Genomic DNA, 27326 nt, shown 5'->3' on the forward strand with positions numbered 1-27326 from the left:
AAAGTGTGTATTGTGTCCGAAAGATTTACAATAAATATGACCCGTGAAGATTCAGGGTAATAAAGATCCAATGCTTACTGTAAAAATCGACTATGCATGTCATAAGAGGCGATTATTGGGATCGGGTGGTCAGGCTGGCTGGCTTGGTTGATGCATGTCATCATATCCCAGTTACGTGGATTGATGGTCATGATATCAATCACTGGATTGTCTGGTCAAGACTCGATTATTGAGACACGGCTGTCATATAGCTGGAATATTGCTGAGTGCGGCGTTAAACAAGAAAAAAACAATAAATGTTTGGAGAGTTGAAGTCGAGTGCACGAGGACATGATGAGGTTAGGATGACGACTTCTAATGTTCCTCCGCGATGTGTCATGGCTACTTCTGGCCCATGTGACAGCACTTCCCAACCAATAAGATTGAAGCACAAACTCCCATTCATTTTACAATTCCATGTAGATATTGAGGAGTAGACCCAAAGATTAATTCATTCTCCTGCGTTGTGTAGCTGTACTGAGCTGAGTAGCCTTGCTCTAAGGCTGCTATGGAACAAAAGTCCATGGATGTGTAGTAATTCTACCCTCCTAATAGGCAAGTCTAGATATGTGACCAGTCAACATGGGTGGCTTGGTGCAAATCTGGATTTCACAAGTCTCTAAGGACTCCAGTCTCTTCTTACAGGGATGATTTGTTCTTATTACATGTATTTACATAATCTAGAAATTATGATAAAACTAATAATTATTGCCTTCATGTTGCTGCATTTACATTCTGTTTGAATCTCAAGAAAAAATACATATTCATATATCAAGTATTAAAAGTAAAATACCATCTGTTGAACGCTTTATGTTGCATCAATCGTCTGTATGCAAAGTCGAAAAATCTATTGCAATTACAATAAATTACTTACAGAAATTGAAATTACTAACAAATTACATTTTATAATATATCATAAGTATTATAATGCGGTCTATTGCCATATAGCCTAATCTAATGTCGATTTTCCATTTCAAGCTGTTTTATTTGCTAAAAAACCCCGTAAATGTATCATCCATTGTATATTTAATGCAGCGTATCAATCTGTGAAAAAATAAAAAATAATAATGAATACAAATAATATTATTGCCATTGAGACTTGTGCAAGTCTATGAGCTGAGCCACGCTGCCGTTTGTCCCTCTGAGTATAACCAAACACTATCTGAGACGTGTCCACCAAGGGGAACTTACTTTCAGTGTTGCATGCCTGGCCTTGCTAAGTAAATATCATGTTATTTTGTGAAATGGCCTAGTACAACAATTAAGTTTTTCTAGCAGCAGCATGAGACAGCTGGTGTAGATTGCCAGGCTGACATTTAGACTGGATCCATATCAAATGCTGAATACAGGCAAGTGACAAATTGCCAGTCAATTGCCTAAAATTTTCGAAAATACATTGTGTCACAAGGGCTTATCTAGAAGCTTGGAGGCCGATATTCAGCCCAAGTCTGTCTGTAGCAAAATTCCCAAATTGAAATGACATTTTGTTGTTCATGTTGATATATATACCATGATATACTGCTCCACTTTTGATACGAGAGTCGTATGTCATAATCTATTCATCTACCTACGGCAGTGTTACATTTCATGACTCCATGATTCAGAGACTTCCAAACAATAAGAGGTTTTAATGTTTATACTATTGCATTGAATGGAATCTCAAAATACAATGTTAAAATACCTCTGAATTTAAGAAATTAAGATTTTTAAAAACATCCCAATTTGGAACAAAATAACGCTTTTCCCCCAATTTGCTTGTCAGGGGCACTTTGTACAGAATGCTAGCAAAATGCCCCAGTCGGTTTCAGAATTCTAAAACCAGGGTGAGTATGTTAATTCATTTATTCAGTGTGGATGTAGTAGTACACAAACACAGGTCTAGTTTATGAAGCCTTGGGTAAATAAGTCATCATTGTTATCCCATAGGAAACAGAAGCCTCCCCAAACATTTTGATTGTGACGTGTAGAGCATTTCAATACCCGTTTTGCTCCATGTGCAATAAAGACAAAGAAAGGATTGCAAAATAAGATTTCTTGAGTTCAGTCGTTTTCATCATAACAACTGGTGAACCAGGCCTCAAAGTTTAAATTTTTACCAAGTAGCCATATGGCTACAATTATTTTTTTCCAGGTAGCCAGTGGTAAAATTAAGAAGTCAAGCCAATATTGTAGGTAGCCAAAAGCATTTGAAATTATCTTTTATCAAATAACTATTATCTGTACAAGTCATAGCTCTAGTCTTGGAATTGTATATTAGTGGAAATTGTACTTGAGTTTTGTTATTTGTGACTCGAACAATGATGCAATTTATGTTACTAGATTATGTAGGTATATCTTGCTTATCCAATAAACTATCAACTAAAATATAATACTAATTACATTAATATTTATGTATTTCGGTTCATTGTTGACTTTAGAGGAACTATTTGCGAGTACAGTTGGTAGCAGACATGTTTATTTGTGTGTCTACATACGTGTAGCAATAGAATTTAGACGCCACAGGATATTTTTCAAGGTTAAGTCATTAGGCTACCTCTGAATTTCAGACAGTAGACAAATTGAAATTTAGGTTGCATTGGTGAAAAACGTTCGCAACTTTGAGGCCTGTGAACCCATTACATTAACATCACTCATCTTTGTCAGGTTGACATGATAGATGAATTTGTCATTTCATGTCCCGGTATGTTGCTAAGATATATATATTTTATGTTTTGTTGAATGGAATGAGATCTCAGGATATGAACGTTTTGGTTGTTTCAGTGTCAGTTGAAAGACACGTAACTAAAGACACTGAAACCAACAACTTCTGGTAGCCATGTTGTTTGACATTGAGATGTGGATGAGTACTGTTAAGTGTGTGGTGATCCCCTAACAACTGGACATCACATATACTTACCACCACACCCTTGCTGCAGTACCTGGTGTTTCCGTATTGAAGGACTGTCGGAGAGTTGATGGAGTTCGGTCTGGCTGTGGTCTTTTCACAGTGTGACAGTGTTCTGTGAAACAAACACAGAAGAATTATTGCATGATTGTTCGATATTGAAAAAAATGTGATTGAAAATATTGTTGAAATATTGTTGAAAATATATCAATATTTTAGGGGGTTATTTTTATCACCCAGGTATAATTCTTCAAGGTCTGGGTATCTGGTATAATTAATGTGGTATGTTCCTCTGGGTATCTGGGACGGTTGGGTAGCTTTTCTGTTCGTGTGTGGAATATTGTAGTAACAGCAACTCTACATTTTGAAGGCGGTAGGGTAGCCTAGTAATTAAATCGTTTTCTCGTCACGCCGAAGACCCAGGTTTGATTCCTGACATGGGTTCAATGTGTAAAGCCCATTTCTGGTGTCAACCGCTGGGATTGGAATATTGCTAAAAACGGAGTTAATTCAAACTCATTCACTCACTCACTCAATCACTCACTACGCTGGGTATCTGTGGTGTAACTATAATTTTAAACAAAAGCGATCACACATTTGCAACAAAAAAATGCTTATGAGGTAACATTGATGCCTGACCCCTCAGGTGAACCTCACTTTTTTCATATATACCTCCAAGTATATCAAGGACAGAATAGAACCCTATGTTTTTCAGAATAGCCAACTAAATTGAAGATTGAGTGCTCATGCTTTTGACCACTGGTTTCGTTGGTCCATAATCACACTGGGGTGAGATTCTCTATTTATATCACAGTCAAGCTACGAGTGTTTATACATTTGATATCAGAACAATCAAGTGTAAGATTCTATTTATCATCCGAAATCATTCTTTCATCTTTTGCAGTTAATGAACAGAATTCTAAGATACTTCACTAAAAGATAAAAGACAATGACTGTACTTTATCAGTACGTCATAATGGCCCAATCTCATCTTGATCAGATCTTAGTTCTCTCTATTGTTTATCAGTTACGTCATAATGGCCCAATTTCATCTTGAACAGACCTTAGTTCTCTCTATCGTTTATCAGTTACGTCATAATGGCCCAATTTCATCTTGATCAGACCTTAGTTCTCTCTACCGTTATTCAAAGATCTGAGGATATACCATTAGGGGTCACGTCAGAACAACCTTTATCCTTTTATCCGACCAATCAGAGCATTACTTACCAGATCATGAAAGTGACAGTCGGAATGTTTTTTCTAATCATGAAACCTCAAAATAGTTAACACGGGGTATTCTGAACAAAAGTTTCCATCAAAAACATTGTCTATCTCTCGCTTTAATGCGATAAACATTTGAGTTGAGTTTGATCATGTTGATTTTACACCGCTTTTAGCAATATTCCAGCAATATCACGGCGGGGGACACCAGAAATGGGCTTCACACATTGTACCCATGTACGGTTTTCGTTAAACATTTGAAAGGAAGAGACACTGCATAGCCAGTGACAAGTACTGCCATACAATTGTGATCATATATAAGACAATCCAGAATGTCATTCTGTTTTTTTTTAGTCATAGTCTGGAATGGAAGTCACCATTTTGAAACTAGTGCCATAAAGCTCAAGAAAACTGCTTTCTGATCGGCTAACTGCTTGCTAGTGATTTCATTGGTCATTCTGACATGACCAGTAATGGGATGTCTGTAGATCTTGTTTAGCGCAGCGAGAACAAAGATCTGATTTCAGAGAGATTGCATGATGGCCTGACATCATGACACTGCTCACGTTACCTCCTTCATGAAATATGGTATCCTTGGCATGAGCTATCCTTGGAGAGATTCATAGCAATATACACCTGTACACCTGTGTACACCTTCCTCTGCCATGTTCATCCAACAGCGACGCCATATAAAACCCCAGGAAGTTGACTCATATCGGTTATGGAGTCATGTAGCGCAACCAACTCGGTAAACACAGTGTTTCATGGCTTGCTGTTGATGCAGTCCGAGGTGGAAAGAGGTGGCAACAAAGTTGCAACTTCACGACATAAAACACATAACTCACAATAACCAGCAACACCGAATGGCGGCCATGTTAACATATGATAGCTAGGTCCCACAATGCACTTGTTGAATGTTTCAAGTCAAATCATTATAAAAACTTAAATATAAATCCTTATCAGTGCATAGGATTATGGATAAACTGAATGGATAATACAATGTGACTTAGTAAAACCATAAACTACCAATTTTAGTCGTGTTTTATAATGTGTAAAACATACTTTGTCTCTTAACGTCAGGGTACAGGCAAATAGCAATTGACATTGTGATACAGTTTCATTTTATCTTACCCATGGAGATACAATAATCTAATATGGAAGTTAGTTTTGGATGGTAAAACAATATTCACGCATTCATCATGAGGCAGCAATACATGAGAACATCATGCCATGGTTTTACAAAATACTGTACACTCTGAAAGGTTCCTAGGGGCACGGGTGGCCCAGTCGTCTAAGGCGCCGCAATTCGCTGTGCAGAGTTGCGTCCCTTGGACACGCCAGAAACCTATGATTGTGGGTTTCGAATCCCGGTTCACCCCGATTATGTTTTTAGGTTTGTCAGCACCATACCCGTGTTCATGGGTTTCACCAAAGTGGTAAACGTCTGAGACCTGCATCACTTCGGGCTTTCCTCCCACATTAAGCTGACACGCCGTGATATAACTAGAATACTGTTAAAAGCGGCGTTAAATCGACCATTGTGACGTCACTGGTTACCATGATGTCACAATCATATGACATCACTAATGGCTCTGCTCCTGAAGCTGTTAGCAGTACTTTTTACACTGAAGACACTGCTAATTACTGTCTACAAATTGAAAAAGTTGGAAGAATGATGTTGGATGATAAATAAAATCCCACCCGAGTGTCTTTTGATATCAAATATATCAACACGAGTTGATAAAAGTGGCAAAAATCCTCGGCAAGCATCAGAATTTTTCCACTTTTATCAACTCGTGTTGATATATTTGATATCAAAAGACACTCGGGTGAGATTCTCTATGTATATCATAAAAGTGTTTTACAACATCATAAAGTTGACAATGGAAATCGTTGCCACTACAATCACAGTACCTACTGCGTGAATATGAAGTAAGATTACTTGATGTTTATATGAGTGGTAATTTAAGCAGACCCTCCTACCTGAGGCCAAGTATGTGCTGTCGGTGATAGTGTCACCTGTAAGTAAATATAGGACTGAGTTAGCTTGTGTTACAGTGCTTGTGGCTGTAATAAAAGCTCGACTTTATCTTCTGTATCATTTTATACAGCATGCTTGTCTGAAGGGCAGATACTTAACATGAGTCTTGTCTGAACATGAGTGCCATCATATATACATGGCAAATAGAGGAATGCTGACTCAGCATTCCTCCCACTCATCCTGTTGACATGGGTCTTGGTGTTTCATCTACCCTCTACTGACAAACTCACGATATGGACACCTGACATAGAGCAGGTGATCTGGGCACCTGACCAGTTCTAAAGTTTATTAGAACAGTTTGGTCATGGAAAACTTTGAAAGTAAATTTGTTGAAGATTTGTGTGAATTTTGAGAATGTTTCAAGAATTATTAGCGACTATGTCCCATTTCATGATGCCATGTGTCTGAGACTTTGCTTCATTTGTAAATATACTTCTCAACTGTTGATAGGGATAATTGGTTACCCCGTGTCAGATATATTTAATTTTGTTTGTTCGTTGTTTAATGCCGACCTCAGCAATATTCCAGCTATATGAGTCTAGACCTATCCAGTGATTGATATCATGAGCATCGATTCACGCAATTGGGATACGATGAACTTGCAACAGTGTCTGCCTCAACCTTAGGCCAATGCAGCTATATTGTTGATGTATGATTTTGCTGCTGACAAAATATAAACATTAACCGGTATGGCTATGTAACAGCAACTTTTATATTTTTGGTTAAATAAACCTAAATCTTGGGGAGGTCGGATGTTTTAGTCAGTGAATACAAACACCTGTTTGTGACACATGTACTGTATCAGTGTTTGGGATTGTGTTGCAAGAGAAGTCATGGGCTTTTCATAGTTTTAATACCTTTTTTATTCTTAGCCTCAGTAATTGTGCCCATGTGTGTATACATAGCAGGAGGAGGAACAGACACATATGCAACCGTTTCCTTTGACTGTTGGTTGACCTCTGAGACACCCTGGTAGCGCCATCACTGATACAGCTTTCATTTCACCCTCAACCTAGATAAGACATGGCTCATATGGAAGCCATTGGTCTGGATAGGAGTGGTTTCCCCCTCTTCTGAACATTGCAGACACTGGTAGCCACCTCACTGATTTCACTGAGACTGTCTTCAACCTAGATCAGGGCTGGCTCGTAAGGAAGGGGTTTGTCTAGACAGGTTTCCTCCGCTTCTGTGGTCTTCAGCAACACATGCTTGTCGTGTGAGGTTTGGTTTGGTTTGTTGTTTTACGCCGCACTCAGCAATATTCCAGCTATATGACGGCAGTCTGTAACATTATCGAGTCTGGACAAGACAATCCAGTGATTGATATCATGAGCATCGATCCACGCAATTGGGATCGATGACCTGCATCAACCAAGTCAGCAAACCTGACCACCCGATCCCGTTAGTCGCCTATACGACAAGCATAGTCGCCTTTTATGGCAAGCATGGGTTGCTGAAGACCGATTCTACCCCGGATCTTCACGGGTCTTGTCGTGTGAGGTGACTACAGAACTAGGTGGTCAGGCTCACTGACTTGGTTGACAGTTGATGTTGGTTGTGTCACAGTTGTCTCAATTGATGCTCATGATGTCAATCACGGGATTGTCTGGTCCAGATTTAATTATTTTCTGGAATATTGCTGAGTGCTGCATTAAACAACAAACAAACTTACAGGGTACAAAAAAACTATTTTTTCACCGTTTTGTTCTTGTCCTGACTGCCTGGGGATATCACGATACGATATTGCTGTATTTATTGCTTTCTATTCAATGAATTTGTCCTCGCTGAATTAAGCACCTATGTATGAAAGGTATCAATGTTGAAAATGGTCTATGGGTTATGTGTTATTAGAAACATCACATGGTTTTTGAGCTCAAACAGTTGTTGGATTGTTGTGGTTAGTTTATTGAAACAGTTATGTTACATTGAACATGCAAAACATTCATTAACATACATATTGTATTGTAACAAATGTTATATTTGGGATATTATTCATATTGTTTTGTAAACAATAGTTCCATCAATGATGTTTTGATCAATTTTGTTATTACACACATGATTAGTGGTAGAACAGTGTGGCAAAACAGTCCACACTGTTGTTGGTTAGTTTGTTGTTTAACGCACTCAGCAATATTCCAGCTATATGACGGCAGTCTGTAAATAATCGAGTCTGGACCAGACAATCCAGTGATTGATATCATGAGCATCGATCCACGCAATTGGGATCGATGACCTGCATCAACCAAGTTAACGAGCCTGACCACCCGATCCCATTAGTCGCATCCTACGACAAGCATAGTTGCCTTTTACAGCAAGCATGGTTTGCTGAAGACCTATTCTACCCCGGATCTTCACTGGTCTGTCCACACTGTGATAACAGACAGTCGATATTGCACCGTTATTTGCAAGGACTATATGGTAATGCAAAGATGCCACACTTTTGTGAATAAGGTTTTACAAGCTTTCAGCATATTCTTGAAAGCAACAGGTGGAGACACTAAACAGGGGTTTTCATTATGTCCATTTTGGAATCAAACCTGGGCCTTTGGCAAGATTAGAGAATGCTTGAACCACTAGGCTATCACCCCTTTCATCATTGTGACCGACCCGTGAAGTACCGGGGTAATGTAGAATAGGACTTCAGCAACCCATGCTTGCTGTAAAAGGCGACAAACAGGATCGGGTGGTCAGGCTCGCTGACTTGGTTGGTGCATGTCATCGTATCCCAATTGTGTGGATCGACGCTTTCTAAATCCATTGACCACAAATATGCTTTTATCATTTACGACATAACAAAATAATGGAAATTACCAGGTGTGCAGCAACAGCTTGCATCGTGTCCATTATTGTGTGTGACTAAGTTTCAATCGACAACATGTTGATTCAGATACCATGGCATGAAGAATTCAGATGTGGGTGTCAGTGAAGGGTATCAGCCTGAATTTCATGTCGCAATTTTTTGCAATAATGATTCACTGGTGCGATTCATCAGTAATAGGTTTGGAACCTGAATTAAAAATACTTCCCCTCACTTTTTAAATTTTTTTGGATGTTGCCCATGGTCTCAATGGATACCTAATAGACACTTCATATACAGGAAGCAGTTGCTTATTTCATCGTTTCAATTTCATTTGTCCCAAGTCACTAATGTTAACCTTTCCAGCAAGATGAAGAAAGAAGAGAATCTATGGATGTCAACCTTTTTATTATGAGGAACACAACGTTTCGGAGTATATGCTTACTCCTTCTTCATTCCCCTGATGGAGATGTAAGCATATGCTCCAATGCATTGTGTTTCACAATATAGAAGTTGACACCCATAAATTCTCTTCCTTATGTGTACAGTTCTAAATGCCTTTCAAAGACAAGATGTAGAAAGCCATTATTGCTGATAAAAAGACAATACTGGTATTTTCCAAAGGTATTGTCTTACGTTTTCATTAGTATTTCATATTGTTGTATACCGGTATCATTCCGGGGTAGAATCGGTCTTCAGCAACCCATGCTTGCTGTAAAAGGTGACTATGCTTGTTGTAAGAGGAGACTAACAGGATCGGGTGGTCAGGCTGAGTGCGGATTTAAACAACAAACCAACCAACCAACCTATTGTAGGTGTAGAGCTTTGTTTGCACTGAAAACAGACCATGATGCTACTGTACCAGGCTACTGTTTGCTTACGGATTGTTCGTGTATAAATTGAAGGGGTTGAGGGGTGGGGAGTTGGGGGTTTTGGTCCCAGTAGATTTGAGAGAATTGCAAAGCTTGAGATAAGCTGTTTTTTTGTGTAAAATACGCCTTTAATAAACTGAAATATGCAGACAAATCAAATCTTAGCATATTAATGTCAAAAACTATAATACGCTATTGAAAGAGAATTAATGTATATATTATAACTATTAGATAAAACAATTGCATATATTACAACTAGATAAAATGATTGTGTATCAGCCAATCGACAAATTCCCGTACCGACAGTTACATTCGGAAAAGCTTTTGCGACAAACATACTGATAAATGCCAATTGAAATGCACAATCAAGACTAGTCAATGTACATGTTGTATTTTAATTAGTCGCTGATTGGTAATTAAAACAATATCTCCTTTCTTACAATGCTAGGTTTTACAAACAAAAAATGGTGGAGAGGGAACCGCAAGCAGACGCAGACGGGTATACTACTATTCACATAGTTTTAAATGATTTTCAGGGAATTTTACGAAACAGGTTTTAAGTTAAAATAGCCAAATGTCAAGAAACAGGGGGTAAAAAAAATTGAATACCCTCTAAAACTTGTGGATACCCAATCAAAATCAAACCCTGGGTAAAATACCCATATAACCAAAAGCTTATCTGTAGCTCTGAATTGAAAGGAGGATCGTCCTTGCCAGGAGGGCCTTGGACCAAGGTTCTCTTGAACACTAAAGACAGGTAATTTATTGATTCAATAACACAAACTGCTTGTGTTGTTCTCTTGATGATAGCCTAACGTAACACTAGCTATAGCCAAGTTGGAGTTAATTCTGCATATCCACACATTATTTCACTAGGCAGCAAATTAGGAATGTATTTATGACATATTATAAGTTACAAGCACTCAGTGTGGTGGGCACAAATATCATGTCAGTATTGATTGTGTCCGAGTCGTGTGATGACGTGGAGTCCACGTGAACTGTTGAGGTGGCTTAGCCTGCTGTCAGCACTTTCCCAACACCTTAGCAAATTCACTTGGTAGATAATTCAGCCTATTGAATAGGTCCATCCATCTGTCACTGTAAGCCATTTGATAAATATCTATAGCATGTGTGTATAGACTGGTGTGTGTTGAGTTGGAGTATCTATTGATTATGGTGGTGTAGTGTTAGACACTGTTGACAGACAATCGCTTACAAGGGAAAATCTGATTTTAAATACTTTAAGATAACAGTTAGTATCAGCTATTGATGTTTTGATAATGGGTCTTCACTGCGACTTGGAGGCTATTTTGGGTAAGAATGCTTTAACAAACAGGTATGTCCAAAGGGTAATGAAGAATGGACTTTAACTTTGTGTTTATTGGAGTGTGAACCTTCTCAGGTGGAGGATGAAATTGAAGGAGTACCAACCCTTGTTTGATCGCACAGATATAAAATTGACAAACTGTTCAATGACATTTCTAAAGCTGGAGTTACGCCTGACCACTGGACAGTTCTGTACAACAGACCTACTAAAACTATTTCTGCAGAGATGTATCATGGACTGTTATGGGATGAACAAAACCGTCCAAATGGCGTGCTGGATTTCTTGGGGGAATTTGTCAGCAAAGAGCCGGAGTCACAGGAGACTAATCACAATTTTATTTACAAGAACAATTAACAATTTACAATATCTTAGAGAATAGCTGAGGGTGCCACAGAGAGTCGGTACAACCCTCTGGGCTGTGGGAGAGATGTCTGCTTGATATGAAAGTCAAACCCCTTCTCTGCTGAAATTTTGCTACAGTATGTATTTAACAAAAATTTGAACAATGAAAAGGAATATGATTGGTTGATACACGATTGGTTGTGCCCTATGCTAAATGAATGGCTAGACAGAGGGGAATACTTAATCCTGTTAATCCTGTTGGACTGGCACTAATCTTGTTGACATATTTACTGGGTGCTTGGAAAGAGATTATGGTGTCACTATAGACGAGCTTGTGTTGGGGCTAATCCTTAATGCACTATAGACGAGCTTGTATGGGGGCTAATCCTTAATGAGTCTAAATTGAAGTAACTGCTGAATGTTATTCTAATATAGGTGATGACAGATTTACTTAAATAAAATAGTTCAAGGCAATTTTAATCTATAAGACTATGTAGACATATCTTTTGTCTGGGAGATGGGATCTTGATACCTTAGGCTAGCATTTATCTAAAAGCTTCAAATCTATTTAACTATGTAGACATAACTCTTGTCTTATTGAATAGTATGTCTAGGAGTTGCGCTCCCATTACCTTAGGCTAGCATCTATCTAAAAAGCTATAACTGAAACTACTGATATTTTATATATGCATTTTACCTGATGATAAGTAATACTTGCTAAATTATAATTATATGAAATGATGTATAAATATTACACCATGATAAGTCATAAAAGCACTTGATGTGGATCTAATTATTATAAACTTAGTGTAAATGTTATATCATGATAGATGTATCTCAGCCATCCCTGTACATGTATGCAGATTTATGTGCTGTCAAGTTGTTTATGATCATTACGGCTTGGTAATGCTGTCCTACGGGCAGAGGTGTGTCCTGATTCAGCTGGTTATATGCATTTATTAACCTACTCACGGCAACTGTCTCTTGCTAAGGTTTCATGGTCTGTTTGTACTTGTACATTCATGTCAGGAGTAGGAATTGTTGCTTGATGAACTTTTGGATACTTTTACACATCTTGCTCATCACCAAATAAGTTTAAATCAATAATGGATGTATGTTTGAGCCCTCTCCTCTAGGCTTGTAGACTTTCATATTTTAGGGTGTTTAACTTATTTTCAAGGAGTATTCAAGAGAACATTTTTCTGCTTTCGGTTTACTAATGTAAGAATGCAATAGTCCGATTGAAAAATTGATTCTATTGAAATTGAACTTTTGCTACGTTGACAAAAGAAGTGTTGTTGGACCTGTGAACCAAGTAGTGGAAGTGTGGTCTATTATTGTGGAGCTGAGGTAGTTTATCACAGTATTTGGCTGATTTAATTCAGGATTATGTATGGAAATGTGATCTTTAAGGTCATTATTTTATTGTTTCATTCATGTATGATCAATCGCATGATCAGATACTGTGCCAGATATGGGGGCACGGGAGGCCCAGTCGTTTAAGGCGCCGCGATTCGCTGTGCAGAGTTGTGTCCCTTGGGCATGCCAGAAACCTATGATTGTGGGTTCGAATCTCGGTTCGCCCCGATTATGTTTCTAGGTTTGACAGCACCATACCCATGCTCGTGGGTTTCACCGAAGTGGTAAATGTCTGAGACCTGCATCACTTCGGGCTTTCCTCCCAGATTAAGCTGACACGCCATGATATAACTGTAATACTGTTAAAAGCAGCAGTAAACCCAACTTACTCACTCACTCTAATGAGGAGTCCGAGGTCCTTGAGTAGGGTTACTGTAGTAATGGCAAGGATTTTCATCCTTAATTTTGAAAACTGTTTCAGCAGGCAATGCACATGCCGTGATATAACTTGAATACTGTTAAAAGCGGTGTTAAACCCAACTCACTCACACTCACTGTGCCAGATGTTTGTTATTTCAACTCTTAACAAGTTTCCTCTCTAAGTAATCAAATACATGAAGTGCAAATCAAGACCAGGATATTTGGCAGTATTTTTGTCTCATCACATTTTGCCAAGTCAGTTGAAATAACCAGTCCTGACATCATCTGAGATGTTGACAAAGGTGTAATTGACTATTCATAGAAATCACTGGCAGAAAATGCAGCTCCAGTTTGTGGCATTGATCTGCATGTCTTTAATCATGTTGTTGTGGTCCTGTGTGCTGCTCAGTGTGCTAATATGGGGACAAAGACCCCTTCTCCAAGCAGCCTCCATCCTGCCATGTGATAAGCATCGGTTGAAGTGCACATTTCCTCACAAAACCTGATTGATTAATGCAGAAAGTTTTGACATCCTGAATGGATGTCAATTCGCAAGTTTGCAAACGTTTTTGTACCCCAGATTCCTATTTTTGAAATAGTACACCAGTTATGATTGACACATATACATGCATAAAATGTTGACACGCCGTATGGTGATCTTGTCTTGAACCTTGTGACGATTCTGAGTTGGAACTGCCTCAGTTTGAAGGTCGTGGCTGCCATTTGGATTGGGTGGTCAGGCTTGGTGACTGCGTTTATCGTACAGCTAAGGAATCTGAGGTTTGTGCGTTGTGATGGCTTCTGTTTTACCTGACCACTGTGTTGTCTTGCAGGCTGTACAGAAGGCCACCAATGTGGTGTTTCAAGCTGGACATGTCTCCAGAGACAAGAGAGGTAAAGCAGTGGGCAGCAAGGGGGGATTCCGAGGCTGCACAATATGGCTGACAGGTCTGTCTGGGGCCGGAAAAACAACAATCTCCTTTGCTCTGGAGGAGTACCTGGTTGGTCAGGGCATCCCTTCCTACAGTTTGGATGGAGACAACATCAGAACAGGTCTCAACAAGAATCTAGGTTTCTCCCCTGAAGATCGGGAAGAGAACATCCGACGTATCTCCGAGGTGTCCAAACTGTTTGCCGATGGCGGTATTGTCTGCATCACCAGTTTCATCTCACCATTCAGAAAGGTGAAATACTTCATAAATTCATTTTATTTATTTTTTCAGAGAAATATCAACTTCTTTGATTGTGAGAAGTTGATTTAGTTTGAGGGAGTATACATCTCCAATATAAAAAAAACATGTTCTTTACAAAGCCGTATTCAGTTGGTCGCTATGACTTCTGTTTAAATCAGATGTGTCTTCCAAGAGTCGTAAAAGACAATTTGTTAAAAAAATAGTCATTTTACTCAAACTGTTAATATCAGCTGTTGTCATGCAGATTATAAGTTATGTTGAAATCACAACAAATACAACTAAAAGATTATAAACTGATGTTTATTTGCATTGTGTTGCCTTCCAGGATCGAGACACAGCGAGGAAGCTGCATGAAAGTGCTGGCCTTAAGTTTGTGGAGTGCTACGTGAACACACCCATCAATATATGTGAGAGCAGAGATGTCAAGGGCCTGTATAAGAAGGCCAGGGCTGGACAGATTAAAGGTGGGTTGGTTAAGTGTGAAGGGCACATCCTGTAGTGGAGCTCTAGTTCAGAGAGTGAGGTGGGCTCTTTCACACCCTATAGTGGAGCTCTAGTTCAGAGAGTGAGGTGGGCTCTTTCACATTCTGTAGTGGAGCTCTAGTTCAGAGAGTGAGGTGGTCTCTTTCACACCCTATAGTGGAGCTCTAGTTCAGAGAGTGAGGTGGTCTCTTTCACATCCTATAGTGGAGCTCTAGTTCAGAGAATGAGGTGGGCTCTTTCACATCCTATAGTGGAGCTCTAGTTCAGTGAGTGGGATGGGCTCTTTCACACCCTATAGTGGAGCTCTAGTTCAGAGAGTGATCAGGGTTCTTTCACATCCTATAGTGGAGCTCTAGTTCAGTGAGTGGGATGGGCTCTTTCACATCCTATAGTGGAGCTCTAGTTCAGTGAGTGGGATGAGCTCTTTCACATCCTATAGTGGAGCTCTAGTTCAGAGAGTGAGGTGGGTTCTTTCACACCCTGTAGTGGAGCTCTAGTTCAGTGAGCGAGGTGGGGTCTTTCACACCCTGTAGTGGAGCTCTAGTTTAGAGAGTGAGGTGGGTTCTTTCACATCCTATAGTGGAGCTCTAGTTCAGTGAGTGGGATGGGCTCTTTCACACCCTATAGGAGAGCTCTAGTTCAGAGAGTGAGGTGGGTTCTTTCACATCCTATAGTGGAGCTCTAGTTCAGAGAGTGAGGTGGGCTTTTTCACATCCTATAGTGGAGCTCTAGTTCAGTGAATGGGATCGGCTCTGATGTTATGGATATAATTTTCAGCACAGGTATTGTACTCTTTTAAGTAATAATAAACTTGCAACATAATTTTCTTTTGAGTGATGATGGCGGTATGTAAGTAATTGAGTCTGGACCAGACAAACCATTGATTGAGAGTATGGTATTATTAGCCATGTCATGACCACCTAATTAATTTAGTCTTATATATATGACAAGCATTGCTTGGGTGGGACATCGTAACTCCAGAATCCACACATAGGTAGTACCCTTCCCTGTCCCACGTACTACACTCTTTTGTATGTTATAACTACATAGGTGATATGTTCCAGGATTCACTGGTGTAGACCAGGCCTACGAGGCACCAGACGCCCCGGAGGTGACCCTCAAGGCCGGCCAGCTCACAGTCGATGAGTGTGTTCAGGAGGTCATTCAGTGTCTGCTCGATAAGGTGGGCACTTTACACTTTATTATTCAAATGATAATGCTGCATGCTGTTGCACTGTAAGATAATGCTTATGGGTCAAGTATACTTGTTGAGATGATGGGGTGTGTGTTATAAACAAATAGGTCAGATGATGTTTTTTTGTGTATGTTATCAGGAAATCGTGCCAACTCATGCCCTGAACAGTGTTAAGGAATTGTTTGTGCCAGAGAACCGAGTGTCTGCAGCTAGAGCCGAGGCCGAATCTCTTCCATCTGTCAACATCACAAAGGTGTGTACTGCTATCTGAAACTATTTTCATTTGAAATAGTTTCAACTCTCAGTAAGTGGCAATTCAACAAATTCACCAAAAGAGTCTCTGTGTCCAGCATGATTCGGGCATATTTTAAAAAATGTCCTATTATCACATAGACTTTCAGTTATAGCATGACCGACTGATATTGTTATGTATTCCCTTCCTGCAGCTTGACCTTCAGTGGACTCAGGTGCTTTCAGAGGGCTGGGCTTCGCCACTCAGGGGCTTCATGAGGGAAAGGGAGTTTCTGCAGTGTCAGCACTTTGGGTGTCTACTGGATGGTGAGTAGAGGTGGTCAGACAACAGATAGGGGAAATAAGGAATAGCTACACAGTTTGCTTTATTCATTCAGTGTGTTTGAAGAGATGCATTTGGAATCCAATGGCCTCATGCAGGGATTGGGAAGGAACTCTCTTCATGGGCCTCTGGCTTCCTCCTTACAAATTTTACGTTCCATTTTTTGTAAGTACAGTAAACTACGGTTATAACGAACTCAAAGGGACCACAAATTTTAGTTTGTAATAACCGTAGTTCGTTATGAGCATATATACAGCATATATACAAAAATGGCCGGGACTAAAAAATAAGTTTGTTATATTCGTCAGTTCGTTATAAGTGTGTTTGGTATATATGTAGTTTACTGTATTCATTTTACTATATGGGCCATTGATAATTGCAAAAGGCCATAAATTCAACATAACATAAAAAAATATTTGCAGCTGAATATAACATTTCTGCCTTTATAATCTTAGTCTTGAACTATATACACATAATTTTATCAATAATTATAGCTGTGTCAACTTACAAATGAAAATACAGTCGTCCCTTACAATAATGCCTTCATGATACCACATTTTCACTTTCATCACAAGGTAATCATTTGCTATCACTTATTTCATTATTTTCACCACAAACACACTTCAGGGAAGAATAAGTATTTATATAAGTTATATCTAAAAGCCCACAATGTTTCAGGAAACAATTATCTCCCATTCTTCTTGACATCCATGTTCCTGCTGCAGGTGGCCTGACGAACCAGTCCATCCCCATTGTGCTTCCTGTACAGACAGTGGACAAGGAACGCCTGGAAGGCAACGTAGCCTTCACCTTGAAGTACGAGGGCAAGGCCATTGCCATCCTGAGAGACCCTGAGTTCTACAAGCACCACAAGGAGGAGAGGTGTAGCAGGCAGTTTGGCACCAGCAACCTGGGACATCCCTACATCAAGGTACGTACACTTCTCATAGAAGTCCCCTCAGGGGATTCCCCAGGTAGTATAGATACTTGTCATACAAAGAGGATTGGTTGATCACAGTTGTATAAACACGTGTCATACAAAGAGGATTGGTTGATCACAGTTGTATAAACATGTGTCATACAAAGAGGATTGGTTGGTCACAGCAGTATAGATACTTATCATACAGAGAGGATTGGTTGGTCACAGCAGTATAGATACTTGTCATACAAAGAGGATTGGTTGGTCACAGCAGTATAGATACTTGTCATACAGAGAGGATTGGTTGGTCACAGCAGTATAGATACTTGTCATACAGAGAGGATTGGTTGGTCACAGCAGTATAGATACTTGTCATACAAAGAGGATTGGTTGGTCACAGCAGTATAGATACTTGTCATACAAAGCATATTGGTTGGTCACAGAACTATAGATACTTGTCATACAAAGAGGATTGGTTGGTCACAGAACTATAAATACTTGTCATGCAAAGCATATTGGTTGGTCACAGAACTATAGATACTTTTCATACAAAGAGGATTGGTTGGTCACAGAACTGTAGATATTTTTCATACAAAGAGGATTGGTTGGTCACAGAACTATAGATCCTTGTCATACAAAGAGGATTGGTTGGTCACAATGTGTAGCCTAGGTGATAGTGTCAATGTATCCAGATGGTGTGGATCGTTGCTCGTGCTCGAAAACCACTGGTTTTCCTGGCTGAGATTTCATTATTGACAGACCCTGATGTGACTGGATATTGCTGTCTGTGGTATTAAATATGGATAGTAGATGGCCAGTGTGTATGAGTCTTATCACATCATGATAAGTACCATCACCATTTAGTTCATGTAATTTTTTCACCAGCCCAATACAATGTTTACTTGAAAGACCAAGCAAAAGAAATGTTTTGGATCCCAAATTTTTTTTTATGAAATAATGTCAATTATGGAGCCAATTATATACAGTAAGCTGAAGGGAGAAATGTTGTTTTATATTTGTGGAAATTCTTTAGCATTTGTATAAATAATAGTCTTTTAGCTTTGAGTGCACTTTTGTTCAAGATTTCCACGGTATAACTTGTCAGGTGCTGTGAGAACCGTTGTCCAAGTGTTGTTGTATGGTCAGTTGGGATGTGTATTCTGCAGATGGTGTTTGAGAGCGGTGACTGGCTGGTCGGAGGAGACCTCGAGGTACTGGAGAGGATCTACTGGAACGACGGTCTGGATGAGTTCAGGCTCACACCCAAAGAACTACGTCTGCGCTTCAGACAGATCGAGGTATGTTCTCCATGTTGTTAGTCAGGTGCTTGAACATTCAAATAATGTTGGCACACAATGAATCAGTGTGAACGTACCATTTAGGTCTAATGTCATATTTTCTTTAAACATATTTCATTCATTTGGTCGTCCCAAAATGGCTGAAATAATACTGATGCGATGTTAAAGTTTAACTCACTCATTTATTGGGAAACTGATCAAGTACATATTTATCTCAACTTTGGGATTCAGATAGTATTTTTTTCATTAGATACCATGGTCTGCTTATTTGGCATTTTAGATGTATGTAATTATCAGTAAAGACAAGATATTTTGTGGATGACAACTTCTTTCTTCTATTACAATCCGACATTCGGTATACCAAGACGTCGCAACGTAATAGAATAAACAAGTTGTCATCCACAAAATGTCTTGTCTTTACAGATACAATGGCATTGCATGACGTTGGACAGACTTGTAGGACGAGTAGTAATAAGTGTTCACTTTTTAGGCTGATGCTGTGTTCGCCTTCCAACTGCGTAACCCAGTTCACAATGGCCACGCCCTGCTGATGAACGACACCAAGAGACGGATGCTGGAGAAAGGCTACCAGAAGCCAGTCCTGCTGCTGCATCCACTAGGTCAGTTTGGGATGATAAGGATCAATCTAGAATTACAGGTCGACCTCCACTAAACCTACTCAGTTACACATACTCTCAAGCTTGGCTTCAAAACATGGAGCCAAGTCCCCACTGAGTGAGGGAGTGAGTTTTGTTTTATGCCACTTTTAGCAATATCACGGTGGGGGACTCCAGAAATGGGCTTCACACATCGTACCCATGAGGGGAATTGGACCCAGGTCTTGACAAGCGAACGTTTTAACCACTAGGCCACCCCCCACTGAGATTACGCATAAGTTAATGTTCAAACGATTTACATAATAATTCATAATTTCAACATCATAGTTTCAAGTTGTCTCAATCCTTGGAGGGGTGGTTTGGTAGCCTAGTGGTTAAAACGTTCGCTCCTCACGCCGATGACCCGGGTTCGATTTCTGACATGGGTACAATGTGTGAAGCCCATTTCTGGTGTCCCCCGTCGTGATATTGCTGGAATATTGCTAAAAGCGGCGTAAAACCATGCTCACTCACTCAATCCTTGGACTATGATTGTGGGTTGATTTGAATTGGTTTGAAGTTTATTATTTAGTCACTGTCAGAAATGGAAGAAGGATAGAAGTCTTCAGTGTAAGGCTGTTGCATTGTGCATGTGAACCAGAATGGGTCTGCAGATCCTCATTGTCGTCCCTCCTGTGAGAGCAGGATGTGCTGATTGTTTCACAACACCGATTATCGATTATAGTCCCAAGTAGCTGATGTTTGCCATAAATGGCGACCATATGATCAGGTGGTCAGACTTGACTTGGTTGATCCACAGTCGATTATTTACAGGCCACCTTCGTGTGGCTGGAACATCACTCAGGGCGACATTCAACAACAAACAAAATAATCTTAATATATAAAGTACTGATATACCAAATGTATCTTACTTATCCTGCATTACTCCTTAATGCATCTACTGCTTTCTTTACGACAAAGAAATCAGCGCTTCACGATGGTCCTTGGTGAAGATAAAAAGGTAGTTTACGTCTTCACTCAACTTTTACTGGGACCCATCACTGCTGTCATGTGACCGTCTATGACGACACCGAACATTGATTATCGCCATGTATTTCATGACCAGGTGGTTGGACCAAGGACGATGATGTACCTCTGCCTGTCCGTATGCGTCAGCACGCTGCTATTCTCCAGGAAGGCATCCTAGACCCTGAAACAACAGTGCTGGCTATCTTCCCATCCCCAATGATGTATGCTGGACCGACAGAGGTACGAATCACAGGCTGAGTGGTCAAACACTTAACATACAGTACTTTAAAACAATGCTAGCATGGAGTTTTGTTCACTTAAATCTTAATTACCAAACTTAACATTATTTTTACCAATGACGTTAGAGAAGTTACTGTTTCAGGATAATACTGGGGTTAGGACATTGTACAATAATACAAGCATCTGGACGTTTGTTGTCCTATCCAGCTTAACCTCTATTTAATAGGAATATCTGCAAGTTTACCTAGAAGAGCTGCCATCTGACTCACTCATTGACTAGAATTGACTACTTGATTAGATTGACTAGGTACTAGGTAGTTGACAAGAGTCGACTAATTGACAAGTATAGGCTTGTTTACATTTAGAGGTGAGGTGAAATTTGGGTTTAATGTCGCGTCCAAGATTATTGCACTTATATAGCGATGTGTGTGTGTGTGTGTGTGTGTCCATGTGCGTGTGTGTGCATGTGTCCGTCTCTGTGTGTGTGTGTATTCATGTGTGTGTCCGTGTGTGTCTGTGTCTGCTTGTACTAGTCCGGACTGATTTATAGTACTAGCCCACTGAGATACCATGCCGCAGTTTCACATGAATTCTCCACTCAGACACAGTATACTGAATCCAAGCCGACCCATCCTTGTTTTAGCCCCTTAATGTTGAGTGTCAGACAGGGTAACAAGAGGTACCATCTTTTAATGTCTTAAAACCCGGAACTTCATCTCTTCGGGCGGAAACTCTGACACTAAACCACTGAGGCGGTTGTTTACAATTAGAACTGTACAATTGTACAACAGTATGCCATGTTAAGTAGTTGATATGAAATTGAGGGAGGGATGATTCAGCTAGCATCCAGGTTGGCCCACAGGATGTTATGTTGGTTTTAATGAGAGAATTATGCATTTCTAGTCATTGTCATTGACACATAGAGCTTTAAAAAACAATGATCCAACCTTGCCAAATGTTCGCCTGATATTGTTACTATGCAGGGTATTCCATTCATGTGTGTGGCAGCTCCGTGTCCTGTAGGTGGAACTAATGCATCTACTGTTGTGGTTGCAGGTTCAATGGCACGCTAAGGCCAGGATGTCCACGGGTGCCAACTTCTACATCGTAGGTCGTGACCCAGCCGGCATGCCACACCCTGATGGCACCCGTGACATGTTCGACCCAACACATGGAGCTAAGGTAGGTCTTTGCTTAGGAAAGGAAATACTTACTACTTCTCCTGAGGAAAGTTGGCTTAGAATAAGTCCCAAGTAACTGATGCTTGCCATCAATGGCGAGCAAATGATCAGGTGGTCAGGCTTGATGACTTGGTTGATGGAATGACGTAATATGTACCCTGACAGTAGTCTGGCCCACAGTCGATTATTTACATGCCGCCATCATGTGACTGGAATATTGCTCAGGGCGACATTAAACAACAAACAAAATAAACTTGATATATATAGTACTGATCTACCAAATATTTTTTATTTATCCTGCATTACTCCTTTATGCATCTTCTACGATAAAAAAAGACAGCACTTCATGATGGTCCTAGGTGAAGAAAAAAAGGATTTTTCCGTCTTCACTCTACTTTTACCAGGACCCATCACCGCTGTCATGTGACCGTCCGTGATGACATCACAACTGATCACATTTCTGCTTGTCACCCATGCTAACAAAATACATCACCTGTCACAGACAAAATGTTATGTGGTAGCAGGATGCTAAGCATTCAAATTAAGCCAAAAATTGGACCACCAAATGAAGCACAACTTCCCAGTTTGACAATGAGCAGGAATGTGATCAGTTGTGATGTCATCACGGACGGTCACATGACAGCAGTGGTGGGTCCTAGTAAAAGGAGCATGAAGATGGAAACAACATATTTTTCATCACCCCGGCCCATTGCGAAGCGCTGTTTTCTTTGCCATAAGGTAAGTAGTAGATGCATTAATGAGTAATGCAGGACAAGTATACAAATGTAAAAAATATGTAGATTTTACTAATATATATTTAATATATTATGCCCCATCTCATAATTCATATTTGATATATTTCCCCTAAAATAATTGAGTTCAAATCAGTTGCTAGAAATATTACCCCCCTATATATTTTCCTGCATCATGAGCTGCAACAACGAACACCCGAGGTACACTCTGGCACATGTTCAATGACATATTTAAGCCTAGACTCTAAATAGTGAAGGGGGCACGGGTGGCCCAGCCGAGGCGCTAAATAGTGAAGGGGGCACGGGTGGCCCAGCCGAGGTGCTTAAATTGTGAAGGGGGCACGGGTGGCCCAGCCGAGGCGCTAAATAGTGAAGGGGGCACGGGTGGCCCAGCCGAGGCGCCGTGATTCGCTGTGCAGAGTTGCGTCCATTGGGCACGCCAGAAACCTATGATTGTGGGTTCGAATTCCCATTCACCCCGATTATGTTTCTAGGTGTGTCACCACCATACCCGTGCTTGTGGGTTTCACCGACGTCTGAGACCTGCATCACTTGGGGCTTTCCTCCCACAATAAGCTGACACGCCGTGATATAACTGGAATACTGTTAAAGCGGTGTTAAACCCAACTCAGTCACTCACTCACTAAAAAGTAAAATCAAGGTATGGACTAAATGTTGACTATAGCAGAAGTTTTCATTGACATGCATGATGTATGAATTAGTTCCCTGGGCAACTGGAAATACTGTCTTAATTTGAAAGTTCCTAGAACTGCCAATATTCCCGTGCCAATTTCTCTTTGAAAGGTGCCATGTAAAAGTGGAAACAATGTCATGATTTGGGTAGTCAGTTACTGCAATAGTGGATTGAAATATATCAACTCTGAAAGCAGAAGAGAAAAATGTTTGAGTAACAGATGTTCAGACTGAGATAAGCCCTTCTATAACATTGACCCCTCATTTCTGGAGCACTGATCTCTGAGACTGCTGTCCAGTTTGCGTGGAAACATCCCATCTGACCATCTCGTCCCACCAGGTGTTGATTCCGGTGACACACTTCCCTATCTAAAGATTAGTCTATTCTAGGCCGATATATTTCCAGGAGATAAAGCTCACTTTACTCATCCCATCTTTCAGGTTCTCACAATGGCCCCAGGCCTGACCCAGCTGGAGATCGTCCCATTCAGGGTCGCTGCCTATAACACCGTGCAGAAGGCCATGGCTTACTTCGACCCCGAGAAGAAGGAGGAGTTTGATTTCATCTCCGGCACTCGTATGCGTAAACTAGCACGTGAGGGGCAGACTCCACCCCCTGGCTTCATGGCGCCGAGTGCGTGGAAGATCATGGTGGACTACTACCAGTCTTTAAACCAGTAATAGTTTAAGAAAAAAAAATTGCACTGCTGTAAAACATGTTCATTTCATTAGCCAGGAGAGTATGCATAATCATGTTTCATTCGCACAGCCTCTTGCTCTCTTGTCATAAACAATCAGTACAGATTCTACATAAGGTGGAGAAAGGTGGTCTTCTGCTATTGACTAAGTCCTTCACCGACTACCATCATATACATGTTCTATAGAGTAGCGAAATGTATGTCTGCTCCTTGGGTTACTTATAGCTGTGAGGGACGGTGGGATAGCCTGGTGGTTAAATCTGTGGCTAGTCGATACAACTCATTGATTCCCACTTCGATGAACACCATTGTTGGAATATTGCTAAAATGGCCTAAAACTCTAATCACTGACTAAATCCAGATATGTGATGAGTATAAATAATTTTATTTTATATAATCTTCAATTTTTCCTTTCAATAGTGTCTTGCTAATGGAAGAGCCAATCACCAGAAATCAAAGCCACAATTCAGTTCCATCAGTGATTGGATGTCATTACGATCATAATAGCCATATATATACGAATCTTTCCCTGTTAATGGACCCACCTGTTTTCACTTTATGATTCTGTCGTTGGGAACACAAGTATATCATGAAATTTGTCACAGGTATTTGCATGAGGGAACAAATATTTTAACATTCATTATCAGTATTTTTTCACTGGTAAATTTTGTTCTGTATGTTTTGTACAAGCATGGTATGAATGTGACAATTTGTGACCAAATTTCTGCTTTTGTTTGTACCACTTTAATGGCCTTTATATGAGATATTTGTTGTGCAAACTGTTTGATTGCTTTTTACCTACAGTTTGCTTCACAACTAATCATGCTACTATGTACAGAAATGGATTTATATAAGGCGTGGTAATCAGTGAGTACACAAAGTCGGGAAATGTTAGACAGAATGTGATACTACCCAGAAATCCTTATCATACAATACTCAAAAGAAGTTAGGGGCCACCTCATTCTTTGATACTGTACTTCTGGTTAGCTATAGTAATATGAAAGAATCGGGTAGTCCTTAACTTCTTTTGAGTGGTGTATGATATTTCAGATAGCTGTTCAACATACGTATAACTCAACTTTCGATACGGGTTGTGTTACTTGAAGTTCAGGCTGGAACTTATGGGATGGATTGCTTGGAGAAGTTGTCATGCAAACAGTATTCAATGTTGCCATTGAACTAAATCATTTGCAGCTTCATTTCAAGTTAAATGATCTCATTCTCAATCTAGATCAAAAGTTGAGTTGTATTTGTAATGACAGACTTCATGTAGAGTATAAAACAATGACTTGTTACAATTCATGCCAAAGCAGATTATGTTAATTTGCCATTGTATATAACTTTGTGGGATGAAAACTGTATACTGAGAGTGGGTGCTTCTCACCACTGAGGTGTTTTATAGTCTGTAGTCATGGCTTGTAGAGAAAGGTTTGTAATCTATAGCAATAACGGTGCTTGTCAGATGTGTAGGAAAACCTGTCTGTGTGATATGTATTGACCTGAAATACAGACACAGTTGTCAAATATTGTAAAGTAGATAGATTATTAAAACAACAATTAATATATTTAAATATCGGAGGAAGTCTGGGAAAGTATATGTAGAGGTATTAGTTTTGTTATGTTTAACACAACTGTTGATTTTAACCATTGTTGGAGTGGTATATGTGCAGTATTAGATTTTCAGTATACTCTTTGACATGGCCTTTGATAAGGGTGAGAAATTATTTTCATCGGACAAGAAATATATGTGCATAAAATGTTTTATTAAACCAATTCCAGACATTTCTGTTATAAAACGTTCAGAATTTTATCAAGACCTCGCCATTCCTTTTAGATAAGCCCTAAAAATGTGAAAGAAAATAGATATCCCTGTCTGTATTCTTATGACATGGTGGCCTCCACTGTGTGTAGGTGTAGTAGCAAGGGTTAGAAAACCAGCTCACCTTCAGCCTCAGGACCTTCAATCAAGAAGGATAACTCTCAACTAAGTGTCTCATCTACCCATATCAGAAAGAACTGATTCTCAGAGCTTCCACCACTGGTTTCCCTGCTCAATACTCTGTCTCATATTGGTGGTAACTTCTGTTAGGTTATGGAACAAAAATTATATTTTTTCTCACCTGAAGGTGCTTTTACTTAAGACCAGACTTTTACCACTGTAAATCTATTTTTAAAAATATTTGTCACCTTGAAAAAAAATACTTCACTTCTTAAATGACCCGTACAGTGAGACCCATTTTTAGAACTTTTCACAACACAAGTTGATACAACCGATTCCAATTCTACCTATGATTAACTATTGGTCTGACATTCAACCATGTTAGTCAGTGTAATGAGTTATATGTGTTGAATGCGGTTTCTAAATTTGATTTGTATATGCACATTTTAAACAGATCTTGTTGACATTCGGGAGAGAATACTGAATTGCATTTTTTAGCTTAGAAAGAATATGTCCTAGATTTTGTAGTACCTTGTCAATCTACATTTGAATTGAAGGGTGGAATATTATACTGACAATCAGGCTATAGGGACATCTGTCCCCAGGTGGATGTATACAAGACACTGTGCCAAATGTTCAGGCAAGATGGTGGACATGGTAGGTTGTCTTGGTACAAGTTCCCCTGGTGACGGATGTACGAGGGGGAGATAACTGTGTACTGGCATAACCAGTTGTGTAGCTCTTGGTACTGCTGCCGCTGCTGGGGCTTCTGCTGTTTATGTCCAATAAACTTATGAATCTGTTATTCAAACTTTGTGTTGTGTTTTTTTATCATTCAGGAAGGGCTAGGTAGCCCCATGGGTAAGGTGTTAGCTTGTTATGCCAAAGTTGATATCTCCCCAGGGATGAATCACTAGTAGGACAGCCGATTTTTATGCTTGTACCAGTAACAACTTCGGTTGACCACAATGGCTGCTGACCTGTTCTTGGGTTACAAACAGAAATGTCAAAGCCTCAGTTGTGATTTGGGTTTATTTGGGCCAGGATGATGCCATGGGGAAAAAATTGTCACTTTAGCCTACTCCTTTTGGTATAGACACTATGGCTGTTACGTGAATGTCTGGCCACTTCAGACCGCCTCCGTGGTCTAGTGGTAGAGCGTCCACCGGAGAGCGGAAGGTCCGGCGTTCAATCCCCGGCCACGTCATACCAAAAGACGTTAAAAGATGGCGCT

At 39.9% G+C, this 27326-nt stretch overlaps 1 protein-coding gene across 4 annotated transcripts in view; it reads left to right on the top strand.

Moving 5' to 3' along the window:
* LOC124132177 (bifunctional 3'-phosphoadenosine 5'-phosphosulfate synthase-like) overlaps positions 1–26903 on the top strand; it is a 61697-nt gene extending 34794 nt beyond the window's left edge. For all 4 annotated transcript variants that reach the window (XM_046495938.2, XM_046495948.2, XM_046495965.2 and 1 more), the window contains exons 2-12: positions 14136–14486; positions 14821–14959; positions 16043–16161; positions 16313–16426; positions 16620–16731; positions 17473–17678; positions 18833–18964; positions 19455–19584; positions 20687–20829; positions 21886–22011; positions 23897–26903. In XM_046495938.2, coding sequence (XP_046351894.1) covers positions 14136–14486; positions 14821–14959; positions 16043–16161; positions 16313–16426; positions 16620–16731; positions 17473–17678; positions 18833–18964; positions 19455–19584; positions 20687–20829; positions 21886–22011; positions 23897–24136 — 1812 coding nt within the window. In that variant the 3' untranslated portion in view covers positions 24137–26903. The remainder of the gene's footprint in view (positions 1–14135; positions 14487–14820; positions 14960–16042; positions 16162–16312; positions 16427–16619; positions 16732–17472; positions 17679–18832; positions 18965–19454; positions 19585–20686; positions 20830–21885; positions 22012–23896) is intronic.
* The last annotated feature ends 423 nt before the right edge of the window (positions 26904–27326 follow it).

Source organism: Haliotis rufescens, unplaced genomic scaffold (assembly GCF_023055435.1).
Source record: "Haliotis rufescens isolate VD_foot unplaced genomic scaffold, xgHalRufe1.0.p SCAF_20, whole genome shotgun sequence".
NCBI lineage: Eukaryota > Metazoa > Mollusca > Gastropoda > Lepetellida > Haliotidae > Haliotis > Haliotis rufescens.